This window comes from Nyctibius grandis, chromosome 7, assembly GCF_013368605.1.
Source record: "Nyctibius grandis isolate bNycGra1 chromosome 7, bNycGra1.pri, whole genome shotgun sequence".
Taxonomy (NCBI): Eukaryota; Metazoa; Chordata; class Aves; order Nyctibiiformes; family Nyctibiidae; genus Nyctibius; species Nyctibius grandis.
The window spans coordinates 43125006-43141366 of record NC_090664.1 but is presented as its reverse complement, the minus strand read 5'-3'; the positions used below and the strand labels follow the sequence as shown (position 1 = coordinate 43141366).

At 41.7% G+C, this 16361-nt stretch overlaps 1 protein-coding gene and 1 long non-coding RNA gene across 11 annotated transcripts in view; one reads left to right on the top strand and one right to left on the bottom strand.

The window, feature by feature from the left end:
• Nucleotides 1-647: 647 nt before the first annotated feature.
• Nucleotides 648-5310, bottom strand: LOC137665727 (uncharacterized). Its single transcript, XR_011048540.1, has 2 exons — nucleotides 5056-5310; nucleotides 648-4470 (listed from the first exon to the last, which is right to left on the bottom strand). It is a non-coding gene; the product is annotated as an uncharacterized lncRNA (long non-coding RNA).
• A 144-nt stretch (nucleotides 5311-5454) lies between these two features.
• Nucleotides 5455-16361, top strand: part of ARHGAP12 (Rho GTPase activating protein 12) — a 79126-nt gene continuing 68219 nt past the window's right edge. For 5 of the 10 annotated variants that reach the window (XR_011048529.1, XM_068404952.1, XM_068404951.1 and 2 more), the window contains exon 1: nucleotides 11291-12036. Coding sequence is in view for 9 of the 10 variants with exons in the window: in XM_068404952.1 (XP_068261053.1) it covers nucleotides 11368-12036 (669 nt within the window). In the remaining variant the exon portion in view is untranslated. Of the gene's footprint in view, nucleotides 5542-11281; nucleotides 12037-16361 lie in introns of those variants that run through there. The other 5 variants (XM_068404957.1, XM_068404956.1, XM_068404955.1 and 2 more) reach the window with 2 other exon arrangements.

Genomic DNA, 16361 nt, shown 5'->3' with positions numbered 1-16361 from the left:
TCTCATGAATTTGTCTAATTCTTTTTAAACATGAAAACTTTTGGCATTCACCAATTCCAGCAGCAGTGACTTCCACTGTTTAACTACATCAACAGAGTGCAATTGTTCTGATCACATATGGGCACCTACTTTGAGATGAATTATTCTCCAGATTCCTTTGCTGTAACTAATACAACTCCACTGATTCTCAAGGGAGCTTAGACATCTACCTTTGATGAAGATAGATACATACTGATAGACACCCAAAAAACTTGGTCAGGATAAACCTCTCCCCTGACTTTCAGCTATGCCTGTTAAGATGAGATGAATCCCATCCGGTCTATCAATTTCTGCTGTTCCTCAGAAATAGCATTCAATATAAACTGGACAACTTCACAGAACTTCACTTTGACCACCCACTAGGAACTGTACCGGACCTTGAGAAGCCTCTGCGCTTGCGTGGGATTCGCAATGCACAGGATGAGTTTGAACTTCCAGTTTCAGAGCACCCGGAAGCGAGCATGTTGCTCGCTGAGCCACGCCGGACCCTTGCACTGGAGTGAATTCTGAACTTGTGTGATTTGGGGAACCAGAAACTCCCTCCTGTATCTTCTCTAAGCCTGAATTTTGTGCAGTATAATAAAATGAACTTCAGTACAAATAAAACATTTAACAGACAAGGTTTTATTTCATTATTTTTGCACAGCTATGAAATATATTTATATTTATTTCAGTTCTGCTTATTAGTGGTTCATAAACACAACTCCTTCCTTTTCAATAGACAAAAAATAAGCTACTTAGAAAGTAAAGACACTGGTGCAGGAAGCTCCTTAATTCTCAAAGATATAAATGGACATTTACATTGTGTTTTTTGAACATCAATACCTTTCATTATAGGTTTATCCCAGGAAACTGATATTATTATTTAAAGGATTAATTGTGCCTTTTGTATATTTTGCCTGTTACTCAAACCGTGGCTAGACCAAGACACGACTAGTTGTGCAGAGCTGACTAAGATTTAGCTTAGGCAAAGGTCTAAAGTCAAGGTAGCACGAAGAAATGTCCTCCATTGTGTGCTTTAGCAATTCTGTCAGAAAATTATTCAATACCTTTCTCCACTTTTAATTCTGTGCTGTGACTCAGAGGTATGTTTTCATAGAACCACAGAATCGTTTTGGTTGGAAAGGACCTTTAACTTCATGCTCAGCATAGAAGTGACACAGTTTGGGATGCTATGCTCAAGAAGAGAAAAGTGATAAACAGGTAAGTAGTGAGCCTGGTCTTGGCAAGAGCAGAATTAAAGGATCAGTTCGACCAAAACAAATCTCACTTTGTTCTTTAGCAATGCTGGCAATCAGGCAGTTGTAAAAAACTGTTCTTTACTTGCAAACTGAGACTGCTAATACAAACAATAGGCACATTTCAATTTTTGTCACAGCTTCCATTGGATGATCTCAGAGAGGGATACAAATACTGAACACCACAATGACCATGGGGCAAATGAACAGAGCAAAGTAAAAAAAGCATGCATTGACCACGGTCCATTCTGGCTAATACAATTTACAAAAATAAACTGGTGGCAAGATGGAAAAACCTTACAAATTCCTCCCTGATTTTTCACAGTAAAACAAATCATTGTCTCTGAACCGTGGATAAAAGTTCCTCCTTAAGGCAGAGAACATTCCTTTGTACTGTCACAGTGAAAGAAGTTCTTCGCTGAACTTCTGAGAAATCTGGGTTCCTTTTTCTATATGCTTTACTTTAGTTGTTCCCTTTTCAATTGTTTTCCCTTATAATGCGCAGTTATAGAAATAAAAATGGCTCATCTGTTATCTGAGTCAGGAGATGGGGAGTAAATTGACAAGTTCATGCAAAAAGCCCACGGTATCTGCACTTTGTTAAAAAGTGCTTTTGTAGTACTGAGAAAGAAGAGAAAGGAGGAATTGATTGTATGTATATGTGTAGGTGGTAAAAGTATTTTTAGACAGAGGTGAGAGGCTAGAAGCTGTCAGAAAACTGAGAACAGGAGCAGAGTAGACAGGAGATGCCCCAGGTAATGTGCTTTATATCAGGCAAGTTGAACCATTTTACAGAATACACTTTTAAGTAGTACTTGAATTACAATAAAAATATTTTCTATTTATATCAGAACTCTTTGCTTAATTGAATGCATTTCTTTGTCTAAATTCAGAATGGTTTCTCTACTGCATATCACTACCGAGGCTGTAAAACAAAACACAGAGAAAAAGCCTCTGAAAAAAGGAGTGAAAACCTAAGGAAACAGCAAAATGAGCACGGTGGGTATTTGCAGTATCTGCCTGTTAGATGTGAGAAAGCTTTTTGTATTTGCCTTCTTAGTCACTTCCGAAAGAAAGAATCAACATGGTTCATAATGAGATTAGTCTGGTAAGGGGGGGGTGGCAAACAATGAATAAACAACTCAGATTTAATACCAATCATGTTTTAAGCAGCACATTTCTGTTGGTTACCTAACATCAGTCCTGGCATTATGAGTAACAGGACGGCAATGCCCAATCTCAGATACGCATTTCACATTAATTAAAACACATCTAGAATTACTGCGACTGAGGCATAAAATAATGGACAGCTGAACTTGCATGGATTTGAAATAGAGGACTCAGAAGAAAAAAAATAGCAAAAAAGTAAAGTGGGAATTTGCCCTTCAAATTTAATAGGCTCAGATTTTTATACACATGACCCTGGTATTTCAGAACTTTGAATCTAAGGAGAGAAAGCATCCTTTCTGTGTCTAATCCAAACACCAAAAATGGATTTTTTCAAGACTGGGTTTTCAGAACTATGACACTTGTTTTCCATGGATTTGTGTTGTATGATCGATTGTAAGTATTGGATCAACTTTCTCTCCAAAATCGTGGCATTTATAATGTCACTTTCTTATGTGGCTTCTCCTGCACCTCTATATGGCTGCCTGCTTTCACAAAACTCGTGGGAGCTTAATCACCTTCGAGACAACTCCCTTTTGGCAAACATAGATAAATTTGGACAAAGGTTTTGAAAGTTCGGTGCAACAGGACAGACAGACACAGTTCAAACACCGACTTTTCACAAGGAATAAGTTTACGAAGACAGAGATTGATATCTTTGTGTGTGAGTTATGATATAAAACATTCAGAACTCAATAGATACATGAATTAAGAGTCCTGTAGTTTCTACCATAGCTCACATACACCACATAAAGCAATTGTAGTTGGCAATTCTTTCAATCTGAGATTCGTGAAGTCACTATGTGTACTGGATCTTTCCACCTAACATATACATATAGTCCCATCTGAGGTGTCAGCACGACAGCCATCCTGCATCTCCAGGAAAAACAAGTCACGGTGAGTAAAGGTTGCGAACTCTACCTCTTTCTGCTCCAGTGAAATGATAGAGAAATCCTTCATAGGCAGAATACGCAAGAGATGCTAAAATTGGAACTTGCACTGGACAGTTTATTTGTAATGTGGAATCTTTCATGACTGCACTTGGGCAGGGACTCAAAATTACATATCTTCTGGCACCTTTGGCTCTCATGCATGTTGATGTTATGTGGGACCATTGGTTCAACACTGACTCAGAGGGAAGAGTGCCTCAGACTGAATCACTAATGCCATATCCTGCAGCACTCTAGTGAAGCCTTGGCAGCAAGGAAGGATAATTACAGTGTGGTTACTATGACTGATTTTTGAGATGCTTTTATGTATACCTCAGGCATGTCAGCAAGTAAAATGCAGTCAGCTTGCTCAGAAATACCCAAGTGTCCTAAGCATATTATTTTCTGCCATAAAACTGGGCATACAGATAGAATCCTATTAGACAAAAACATCCAACTGAACACCATACCCTGAATTACTCTCTATCTTTTTCACATATATATAATTTACAAAAGAGTAACTATGAAAACAGAACTACTGTCCTTTTACATGTTTCTTTTACCTTTTAATGATAAATAATGTACATCTATATACAACATGTTGTTACCCTTACAGTAGAAATGCTAGTCTCTCGTCTGTTTTTCCAGACTGAATAACTGCTGAACAACTAGGCGTGGCAGTGGTACCAGCCTTACCGACAGAATTTTAATAATGATGTTTTGTGGACAGAGACCCCAAAGTCAAATGATCCTTGGTGTCAAGGGGATATTTTCACAAGTATTCAGGCTAAGATACACAGAAGCAAAGCTTTAAGATATTTGTAGTGTTTACTACTTGTCTTGCATGTTGTCACATACCACCTGATACATGGCATCAAGGAAATACTGATATTGGAAATATAGTTCAATATGAAAATGTGTCCACATGTTCAGTTATACCTATTGATACTTTTTCATCTTTTCCTCAAACAGAATCTCTGTTTCTCTTTCTCTTGCTTGTACTCCTCAGGTCTCTTCCCACTGCCTTTCTTTCCCTTCAGCAAACCTGTTCTTCCCACCTTTTGAGGATTTTACTGTCTCCTTCCTTCTTCCGTGTGCTAAAATAATCAAAGAAAAAGTTAGGGCCAACATTAGTCTTGATTAGATTAATAGAGCGCAGACAGTTTACACATCTCAGCGCCATTGTTTCAGGATATTTGCAGATTCATTCAAATACCACTGTATCAGTTACAGTCAGTTCATGCTTTCAAGGTTATCTGTGCAACCATGAGGACTAGATATCATTTTTTAAAAGTGAAAGATAAGATTACTTACAATTTGAAAATGCTGTGAAGGCCACATAAATGTTCCCAAACTGGATATTTGACAACTTTTACTATTATAATGAGAGATACCAAGCAAGTTGACTCAGAATAACTGAATAGGGCTATTTATTTTTGGTCAGACTATTTAAAAATTGTGGTTTCTTCAGTTATCAACCATTAAACACCCAGGCAGACCCCTGGTTGCAGCGAGAAGGGGTGCAGTTTTTGTTTTCCATCTGTTCTTTTTATTGCGGGCAGAAAGGCCTCGGTATCTGACACTACCCTGTGAATCAGAAAATGACCTTATCACTCTGGCAGTCGCACCGGATTACTTCAGCAGACTGTAATAAAGACGGACGGCGGAGTGGACGGACTAACCTGTGCGCTCACTGATTTCACAGTACGGGCCGCATCCCCCGCGGGGGGCTGGCCCCGCGCTGCGCCCCAGGCTGCAGCCCCTCCTGGCTCCTTTCGGCGGTAGGGCGCTGAGCCGGCCCCCCGTCCCGGGCAGGCCCCGCCGCTGAGCCAGCCCCCCGCACCGCCCGGCCAGGCCCCAGCCAGCCCGGGGAGCTGAGCTGCGGAGCGTACACGGGCGAGGGCCCGAGGCTGAACCACCGCGCCGAACCGCATCGGAGCGGCGGCAACCGGGCCGCGCTGCGCCCGCCCCCCCCGCCACACCCCCGCCACCTCCGCCACCTCCGCCTGGCCCCGCCCCGCGCGCCCCGCCCCGGCACGTGACGGGGCAGCGGTGACGCCGCCGTGCCCCGGAGCTGACACTCGGCGCAGGGCGGGCTGGCGGGGAGGGAGAGCCGCCAACACCACTGGAGCGGGCCCCGGCCCGGCCCGGCCGCGCCGCCGAGGCAGGTGAGGGGCCGCGCCTGGCGGCCCGGCGGGGGTGAAGGAGGAGGGCGGGGAGGAGCGCGGCGCCGCCGCCGGGACAATCGGGCAGGGTAGGGCAGGGTGGCCCTGCGGCGGGTGGAGGGCACGTCCGCGCCCGGGCCGGCTCACAGCGGCCCCAGTCCCCCGGCGCCGCCCTCTCTCTCTCCCGGGGCGCCGCCAGGGAGCGCCTCCCGTGCCGGGCGGCCGGCGGGGGGTCTGGGCGGCGCCGCCCCGCGGTGCCCCCGTTAGCCGCGGCGGCGGAGGCTTCGTTCCCCAGGCGCCGCCGGGAGCGGCGAGTGGCGGCGCCGGGAGGCGGCTCCGCACCTGGGCGCTGCCGGTGGGCCCGCGGTGCCGGGGGCAGCGCGGAGGCCGGGAAGGGCCGCCCGAGCTGCCTTGTGCGACCGCCGCTCACCTGCGGGGGCCGCGGCCGGCGGGAAACAAAGGGAGACGGCGGGCAGCGGCGCCTGGTCGGCCTGGCCCGGGCGGCCCCGCTGGTCCGGGGGGGCTTGACGCTCTTGTGTTAACTTGAGCGCGGCAACTCGGGGTGGTTTAGCTGGGGTGAGTGGGTGCGGGTGTGCTGCGGCCTTTATAGCCCGTCGTTGGAGTCTGCAGCTTAACAACAGCCCACAGCGGGGAGCAGGTGGGGTGGTGATGCTCGTTAAGGTGCGGGGTGCTGCCGCGTGGGGTGAAAAGTTGTCCTGACAGTTGGTTAAAATGCATCCCTTATTCAGAACTGTGAGTCATAGGCAATTATTAAATAGTTACTTATTATGCCTTTAGTTTTTAAGGACGCGTGAGCTCTGGGAAGCTTTTTTACTTGGTCGTAGTGCTCCGTTTCTAACCTGTGTTAGTATAATCTCTGAGGAAACAGTAAAAGATTCAGCTTGTTTTCATAAAGCTTGTAAGTTGTCTGTGTTTTGTCTCTATCTGTTGTTTGCATTTGCATCTTTGCATCTTTTTTTATACAACTTTTGCATGCTCTGGATGCACACTTTGCAGATGGTGGTTTTTACAGGCACTGGTGAGGGCTGGTTGTCTGCATGAAAGTACTAACTGAGGAGGTTAGTTAGCTGTGTTGGGTAAAGAGTGGTGTCCCTTGCTTGGGAAGAAACGTATGAACAGGGTTGAATTCTGACAAGGTTAGTGTGGGACCAGTCTCTCAAGCAGTGGTCGTGCAGTACAGCTTGAACCCCTAAGAAAACTGCCAGGGAGAAGCAGAATCATAGAACCCTGGCTACAGCTCACTAGATTTCTCATCTGGCCTGTACGGATGAGAATTTATCCTGATTTAGCTTCAGTAATTGAGTTTATTTCTGTATCAGCACTGCGAGAGGGTTCATTTCAGTAGTGGGTGAAGTTTGATGCTGAAAATGGAAAAAGATTACACAAGTCAGCTGCTGCTGCTTTGTAGGACACCGTGAACAAGGTCACACGAAGAATTTTAAGGCGATTGGTTAATATCCTCAGTGGCATTTTAATAACTTATCATCTGTTTGTATTATAATGTAAGTAACAATTCTATAGCCATGGTGAGTTAAGGTTTTTTTCCAAGAGAAAAATACAAGAAATGGCAGGAAGTCTTTTTAGTATATCTCAAGTCTTGATTACCTGGTTCTAGAAGGTCAGAAGAAAATACTCTGTGCCTGATAATTTCAAAAGAGAGGCGTGAAACACCTATTGTGTACCTTCTGATTTATTTTTTTTTTTTGTCTTGAGTTCTAGGATAAGGCTGAAATAAGGGGCGACCATATCTAATATGATATATGAGCAAATTATATACGCCATGTATGATCATACTTATGATTCTGTGTCTTTCAAGATCATCTTGAAATGCTTCTTTCAAGACCATATACATGTGCTTTCGAGATCAATTTAGTGTGAGCATCATTCTGCAGTTAAGGTTGAGTTTGTAAGGAGGTGACCGTGTTGCTGTCGGGTTTAAGTTGCCCTAGGAAAGGCTCACCTCTGATCAGACCTAAAGCTCCCCAAACCCAACTCGTCTGAGGGTGGCTGAAGCTGTCACATTGGGATCTAATTAGAAAAGATCTCACCTAAAATCTAGCTAGAGGCAAATGTTCATGTGCAAAACCCCTGCTGCTACATTTGTATCCCCCGGTGGGAAGCTGCCCCCCAGGCTGTGACTGCAGAGGGGTGGGGTGCAGGAGGGGGCTGGCCTCTGTGAACACCCAGGATTATCAGCCTTGCTCAGCCTTAGCAGGGTAAGAGGTGGGAACGGTTCCCATTGGAAATCGGAGCCTGAAAAGATCTATGTGTGGATATCAAGTGAAAGATCCTCTCGCCGCTCGCATCCTGAGCGTGGCAGGGTGCTGGGCTGCTGCACCCGGGGCTGGGCATGTAGTCAGGAACGTCCTCTCTTTTAGGACAACGTGAACGAATGCTCTGAGAAACGGTGGGATGTGTTTCCACATGGGGATGTGGCCCACCTTAAATTAGTTACCCTGCAGCAGTCGGGTTTTTTATCACCAGAAGAAAAGTGTGCCCTGAGTCTGGTGTTTTTGGTGTTCATGGATAAGTTTTCTTAGGTCTTTGTCAGTGGGGCCATTTATTGTTATTAATCTCTTAATCAGGTATTGAGACTTTATTTAAGGTATTAAAGCTTACGGATATCCTCTGTGGAAGTAAATAATTTTTCGTGCTTATCATCCTCTAATTAGGTGGGGTTCTTCAACCTTCTTTACCAAAGTGGGTGCCATCCAGCATTGCAGGTAATGGTAAATAAAAGCAGTGAGGTTACAAGGTCTGACTTGCTGTATTGCTTCAGTTGTTGACTAGTAGCACAATGAAGTCAGTACTCCAAATGTCAATATTGTGCATTCACATCTGAATTATTCTAAGCCCCTTACAGTAGAGGTTTGGCCAAGGCTTCCAAGGCTCTTCAACCTGAGTTCTATGAGACAGATACCTGGACCCTTGAAAGGACATAACAATTAGCTATCCCCTGGGCTGCACAGAGGGTGCAGGCAGTCTGCCTTCTGTGGCTCAACAGCTGCATTAAAACAATTCAAACAAAATAAAACTTAATGCATTTGGATCTGTGAAATCAAGGCCATAGTAGCTGTCTGCAGACCTGCAGGGTTAATGTTGGTATTTGTTAAACTTACTGAGAAAGATTTCCCACCTATACCGTAGGTATCTCTTGCTTCTCTCTGTTGGGGCGGAGAATTAGAGCCTTGCTTGATCCTGATGTGATCTGTTTATAAAACTATTTTAGTGTTCTGGCCAAACACAGAACACAGCTTGTCTCTTTTTGATCCTATGTTCAACATTACCAAATGTTTGCTATTGAGTTGATAATTTTGCAGCTTGGATGAAAGAACAAAAAATTGTGCTGCTTATTTTTGTTGGGTTTTTTTTTTGGGGGGGGAAGGGATGAGGCTGCAAAACTGACTTCAAAAGTGCATAGAGCTATTTTTGTAGCTACTGTATTTTATTTAACTTGTATTTCTCAAAATTCTGGGTTTTTTTTAAGCATAAAATGCAAGTTTTACTGAACCTGTCTGTCTTGAAAAAATGTTAAGCATGTATTCTCAATAAATAGTTATATGGAATTGGCAAAAGAGAAATGAAAAATCCAAGCTTCCAAACACTTAGTATCCCTGTGGGAAAGTATAGGCTTATGTTCTCTCTTTGGTTTCTGTAGGAGAGAAGGAGAAACAGTGTGAATGGGTCCTTGTCCTACATTTCAGCTTCCAAGGTAGCAGACCTTAGAGGTAGACTGTAACTCAGAAACACTTGCGTTTTTCTGGTATATGACCTTGAAGCCATGAAAGGGTTGGTCGCAGCTTTGAAGAAGTGTTGGGAGGAGTCAGGTTTAGTAACAAGGAAAAAATAACATATGTATGGCAGAACTTCCAAAACTGGTAAGAGAGTGGGAATGGCTGCAATTTGTTCATGTTTACCTTCTGCTATAGTTGCTAAACAACTGCAGAGCTGCACTTAAAAATACCTATTTATGTAGAATAGCAGGTAAGCAAGTTGTTTTGTATGGGGGCTGCAAATAGACTATAATGCTGTGAATTTCAGCGTACCATTTTATGGTAGAGAGGGTAAACACCAGAATCCCAGCATTCTTTTGACTGCTTTGTGTTCCTACTGTCAGCTTTGTTGAATGTGGTACCATCATTCCTTCTGCCAAGTCCTAGATAGAATTATAAGTCTGACCTTGTGATTCTATTTGGAGTCTTGTAAACGATGGTAGCTTTCAAGTTACCTGCAGGAAATGCTTCCTGGAAGTAAAAGGAGATTTACTGTGGGAGAGAGAAAAACACAGTTTAGAGATGGGCACTTCTGTCTTGGCATCATTCTTGAGCTTTTTAGCTGCTGCTTTTTCTACCAAGTTATGTGGGAAATGTACTTTTTTCAAGGCCCAGACCAAATAGCAGAAATGGTGAAAGAAAAACTGAAGAACTGTTAGGGGTTTCTGCTTCAGCTCTCACCAGAAGTCCTTTTTTGTCATCGTTTCTGTTCTTAGTCCTGTTTAGGTTAGCGGAGTTCGCTCTGTGTGCGTGTGCCTGCATGGAATTGCATTAGTTCCACTCTGTGGCAGGGTGAACGCTACAGATCTCATCACAGAATCTTAATGTGCAGAGCTGCAAGTTTCTACATAATTTTTCTCATTCATGAAACACACATTTTAAAAAAAAAATTATTGTTAATCTTGATCAGATTGAATGTGGCAGCATTTTGCTTGAATTCTCTTATGTTCAGTTTGAATGCTAGGGATCTTCTCCTTTACTTACATGCTTTGATTTTCAAGATTAAGAAATCACATCTTTCGTGTTATTTTACTATGTTACGTTCAGTGTAAGTTGGCAAGACTGATGCTTATCCACTCATGAATTGTCATTGATGCTACGTGATTAAATAGAGAGAACTTGTAGTTCATGGGTGCAGATATGGTGGTGGTTGTCTGGCTTATAAGATGCTGAAAGTCCCTTTCAGAATTTTCATGTATTATCATTTATTATCCAGTTTTGGTTTGTAGTCCTGTTTCATTGTTGTTGGGTTTTTTGTTCGTGTTTTCTGTTTTAGACCCTAAACTTTTGGTTAGGTCGGGTTTTTCTGTGCGGTAAATACCACAAAAAGCTCTCTTAAGAGCTAAGTTAATACACAGATTTTAAACCACTGAAACCAAAGTATCTTGGAAACCTTAAATACTACCATGGTTATGGATGAAATTCTGTGTTGCAGTTATACTAGCTGAGCCTGGTGACTGGTGTGTAGCATTGGAGGAAGATTTAAGGGGTTTCGTAGGGAATTTTGAGCCCTCTGAAGGGACTCTTGAACTGAAAAAGGAATCAAAATAAGCAAATGAGAATCTTCTCCTTTTCAATATTTTGATTAAAACCAGTCTAGTAACACAGTTCAATGAAGAAATTAAGCCTGTGTGTAAGAAAGAGATTGATCATAGGGGGCTTGGTGGGGGGACTACTCTGAGTCAATCAACATTATTTAGTAACAGAAACAACAGGCTTAATGAGCTACTTGATAGCAGGAGGCTTGTGTGAATAGGAGAGTTAAATAAATGGGTGACTAAGTTGTTCTACTTTCCGTTTTATCACTGAGAAAGGTATCTGAAAATCTTGCATTTTTCCATCAATTAGTCTGAGGTTGACATAAATTGAATAGGCAGGGTTATTTTTGAAATTATTTCCCTCTGAAGTGCAATTACTTTATTACACATATATATTTTTTTTTTTTACAGATCTGATTATTAACAGGAAAATAGCACTTCTGAAACAGAATGTGGCTTACCTTTTGCCTGAAAAGGTGAAATCTTTTCAAATAGAAATGGCTGACAAAGGTGGGAAGATCATTCCAGGACAGTTGTACATTGAAGTGGAGTATGACTATGAGTATGAGGCCAAGGACAAGAAAATTGTGATTAAGCAAGGGGAGAAATACATCTTGGTGAAAAAGACTAATGATGATTGGTGGCAAGTCAAGAGAGATGAAAATTCCAAACCCTTTTATGTGCCAGCACAGTATGTGAAGGAAATACCACGAAAAGCACTGATGCCACCTGTTAAGCAGGCAAGCGTGATGCCAAATAACGCTTTGAAGTTGACACATGGATTACAGAGATCAACCGAAAATGTGAATAAGTCCCCAGAGCTTTCTAGTTTTGGAAAATCTTCTCCAGTTCAAGTGTCTTGCTTAGTTCGAGATGCCAATCAAAATCTGGGACCGAATAGTAGCCCCAGTCAAACTCTTGGGTTGAGTCTGGACCTTACCCAAAACAATGGAAAACTTAACAATGAGTTGCAATCTCCCAAAGTGTCCAATCAGTATAGAACAGTCTCCATGGGTCATTTCCCATGTCCAGAGTTCTTGGAAATAGAGAAGACCAGCTTTTTGCATGAACAATCTTGTGATTCAGCAGGAGAAGGCTCAGAAAAAATTCACCAAGATTCGGAGTCTGGAGATGAACTCAGTAGTAGCTCCACAGAACAAGTGCAGGTAAGCTAAAAAATGGTCCCTGTAGACTTGTGTCTTGCTTTTTTTTTTTTTTTCTCCTTTTGTGTCCTTATTGCCATAATTGCTTGCTACTGTTCTGAGATTTATTCCTAATAAATTCAGATTAAGTAAAAATGTCTTATCTCGGCATGAACTGGTTATTGAAGTCTAAACAGTTGATGTGTATAGCTCTGTTCCTTGCAGAAATACTTTGCTTTGTGGATTAATTCCATTTACGTTACTCTGTGATTGAATGTTACAGAAACGCTTTCGTTCTTTCTTTATTAAGATTGTTTTGAGATAACCCAAATTCGGTGTCATATTTTCTTCCAGAGGAGGGGAGCCTACTGCAGTAACTCCTCACTTCGTGGCTTGTTGAAATAATAGTGCTAGTTACTGTCAGCTTTTGCTAAGTGTGTGTATAGATAGCATTAAGAGCTGTAGATTGAGGTATTAGTGGGTTTAATAGTTTAAAAATGGTACACTTAAGATTTATATGGAGTTTAATTTCTGGCTTGATTATTCTGTTTGTAGACTCTTGTTGTAATGAGTCAGCCTTGCCAATTCTGCTTCTCACAACTTTGGATTAAAACTCAAAACCTGTGAGTTTGTTAATTAGTATGGAAGAATCTCAGGAATGAGGTATCACAGAATCACAGGTAGTCCCACTTCAGGCTAAAACTGAGCACTGATGGCCTTTTTCCTTAGTAAAGTGGCTTCTCTCACTTTTTAATTTTTTTTTTTAACAGGCCTCCCCCACCCACAGCAAAAGATGAGCACTCTGACTTAGATAATCAGGTCACTTCTGATATGGGTAACCAAGTTAGTATATTCTCATCCAGGTTTGTTCTTGAACCAAAGATGTATGTGTACATACACATAATTACATATGTGTGTATATAGACAATTCCCCCACCTCATTGTTCCCCCCCCCCCCCCATCTTTCTGTAGGGAGATGTTAAATTATCTTAAAATTCTGTGGTTAAAAGCTCCCTAGTCTTGAACTTTCTTACTCTGTAATGTGAGACTCGTGTTGCTTGGGTACAAGCTGATCATTATAGTAAGTCTCACTTGCCAGCATGTATTCAGAGTACCAAAGGAACTCACTCAAGTGTGGTATTCAAATAAAAGTTGATGCTAACTTTAGAAATAAAAATTTTATCATGGAGAGCTGTGAATCTGTACTTTGCTAATACACTGCAATTAAGATCAAGCTGCTTAGTTAATGAGTGACTGTGGGAAGATCTTCAAGATACAAGATTGATGGGTGATTTATGTAGTCTTGAACTGCATGAGCTCATACATATATTTTTTACTGAAATACTCAGAATCAGTAGTTTTTCAGTGTCCTGCTCTGCTCTTGGTCTCATTCTTGAAAATGAGTTTCTCTAGTTATGGGACTTCATGCCTGTAATATTTGTATCTTTTATGGCAATTTTATTTTAACTTTTCCTCACCCTGCAAATAATAAGGAATGAATAGTATTACTTAATTTAACATTTTTGGGTAATTTCTCACCTACGCAATGTGCAGATTGATCAGTTCTGTTGCACTTTTGTTACAATAGTGTCCTAGCTTACAGAAGTTGATATGAGCCACTTAGAACTTGGAAGGATAAAATAATTATTAGGTATTTATTTTAGAAGCATGTGTAGTAGCCCATCTGCTGCCATAGTAATCGATTGCCAAACAAATTATGAAAATACTAAGGAATGTTTAGAAAGTATATCCTACTTTCAATAGTTTACCACACTAAAGTTTATATTGTGTGTTAAGACAATTCCTTCTATTGTGTTGACTATAGCTTGATGAATCTCCTTCTCTAAAGCAGACGAAATTAATGTTGCTTGGGTGTCTTTTGTCAAACAACAAGAAATATATGGCCTGCTGCTCAGTTTCCACTGGACTTTGTGACTGTTGATGCAGCGACGCTTAGTCTTTTCACCTTTCTCCCCCCTGCCACCCTCCCCAAATATACTTGACTCAATGCTACAACCTGTTCGTAAGTTTGGATTTGAGTGGGGCAGCTATGCACGTATTTGTAGACTTCATTGGGTTATGGAAGGTCTGAAGAGGGGAGTTTTCAGTGCTTAAAAATCACAAATACGAAAAATGCTATGTTTTGGTTGTGGAAAAAGCATGGCAGTTTCTGATTGTTACTGAAGAACTTGACATTATTGAGGTCTTGGGTGACAAGAATACAGATGCTCGCTGTGCCTTGCAGTTGTCTTATTTTAAAACCGTGAAGTAACTTAATCTCGTCATGTGCAATCACAAGCTCTTTAAATACAATGAAAATATTTGGCATTTAGTAGCCGTAGGGATTAAAGCAGTAGCAGCACTGACGTCACCGTCAGCTCAGTCTAGATACTCAGAGTGCCAGCCTTCTCCCTGGAACAGCCTCGTGTTTTTTTAGAATTCTTTCAATAATCAGCATTGTTTAGTAGAAATCAGCTGTGCAGAAATTAATGGCTCAGAAAGCTGTTTTTATTGCTCTTAGTCTGTAGTGAGAACATCAAGTTCCCGGCTTTCACGCACAAACAGGATTTCATTTCACAAGACTGATGGTGGCTCTCCCTCCCCTGCCTGCTGTGGAGTTCAGTTTTATGCAGTCTGCATTATAATAAACTCTAAGCCACAGGTGTTTTCTCTTATATTTGTAAGATTAGAAGCTAGAATGACCTTAATACCTTTTGTGTAGGTGATTTTTTGGAGGCATTGAGGTGATAGTATTCAGCCCTAGCCCAACCTTCAATGTGTTTTCAGTATCCTGAGTACAAATGTATGAGATGCAGAGGGATCTTCTCTTCTGAGCTTCTTCTAAGAGGTGGTTACATTATTCTCTGAAGATTATCCTCCTTTCCAGTAATGAAGTGCAGGTTCAGCAGCTGTACAGTCTCGAGTTAATAGACTTGCTGGCTGTGGAAATACTGGGAGATCCAGAGTCTCCGAAGTACTGCATAAAGGAAGGATTTTTTTTAGCAGCTGAAATATTATATGAAATGAAGGAGAGGTGACAGTGTGAGCAGAAGAATTTGCTAATGAAGATGTAAGCAAATGATCTGGTCAAGAGAAAGATCAGGACTGGGTAATGAATATTCTTGGCATCTTATTGAAGGAAGTTCCAACTATTGGGTGCAACTCTGGTGCATAAGACATCATAAGAATCAGATGTTAGTTTATGGACTTGAACTGTAGGAAGGCTCGAGGTAATTAGAGGACGGAGGGCTTGAAAGGAAACAAGCTCCAATTTAATCAGATTTAAATCTCTGGTGGAGATGGTAGTTGCAGGTAGAATTGCAATTGAATGAAATGGTTCAGGAATGCAGAGCTGGGTGTAAGAATCATCTACTGATGGTGGTGCTTGAAGCTGTGAAAATCAATGAAATTCAATAAAATTTTAGTAAAATGGTGTCAGAAGTGAAGTCCTGATCCCACAGGGAGGGCAGAAAATAATCCTCGGAGAGGCCAGGGATGGGGGAAAAAAGGAAAATTTTGAAGGAGGAGAATTCTGTAGCAGAAGACGGGCAATACTTGAAAGAAGCAGATGGGAGGTCCCAGCAGTATGCAGTAGAGCCCTAAGTAATTGTTCTGAAGGAAAAAAATTACATGTTTAGGCATGCCTAAGCAAGTGGAAGACATTAAAAGTGGTCTTGAAGAGGAGCTTTGGGCAGTGTTTGCAGGTAAAATCTAGTAACAAGTTTTGGGAGAGAAGGCATGCAGATGGGGAGAGTTGGGTAAGTTCAGAGATCATGTCAAGAATGGTTAGGTGGTATCTTTATCAGGATGATACTTTGGAATAAAATAATTACAGACAGAAATTAAAATCTGCTTTCAGTAATGCTAATGCATAACCTATGTGGAATAACTTTATTTCTGATGAGTATTACCCCCTCTTCTGTCACAGGAGACACAGGATCTATTTAAGAGTAAAATACATGCACAGTCTTAATGTTACTTTTTATGCTTACTAAAAGTTACTTTTCGTAGCAGTCTGGTTTTAATCATTATAAATATAGACAGTGACCTATTTGCAAAGATTGTTCTTTCATCCTCTTTAGTAATTGACTATTGCATAAACTGTGAAGCACTAAGGGGATTATCACTAGGATGGCTGTTTTGCTTTGATTAATTCTGAGTAGTAAAGATCTTGCAAAGAGATCTTTCTGTCTTACCTCTGTAATTTCTGTGGGATTGCTGTAACTTCTTTTAATTGAGAAAACAATTGTTTTTGTGTTTCTGTAGAAGATGTAAGAGTGCATCTTCTGGAGATCTTTGCATTCTTGACTTTATCACTTAGTTGAAAGACTGGTGGCAAATCATGAGTG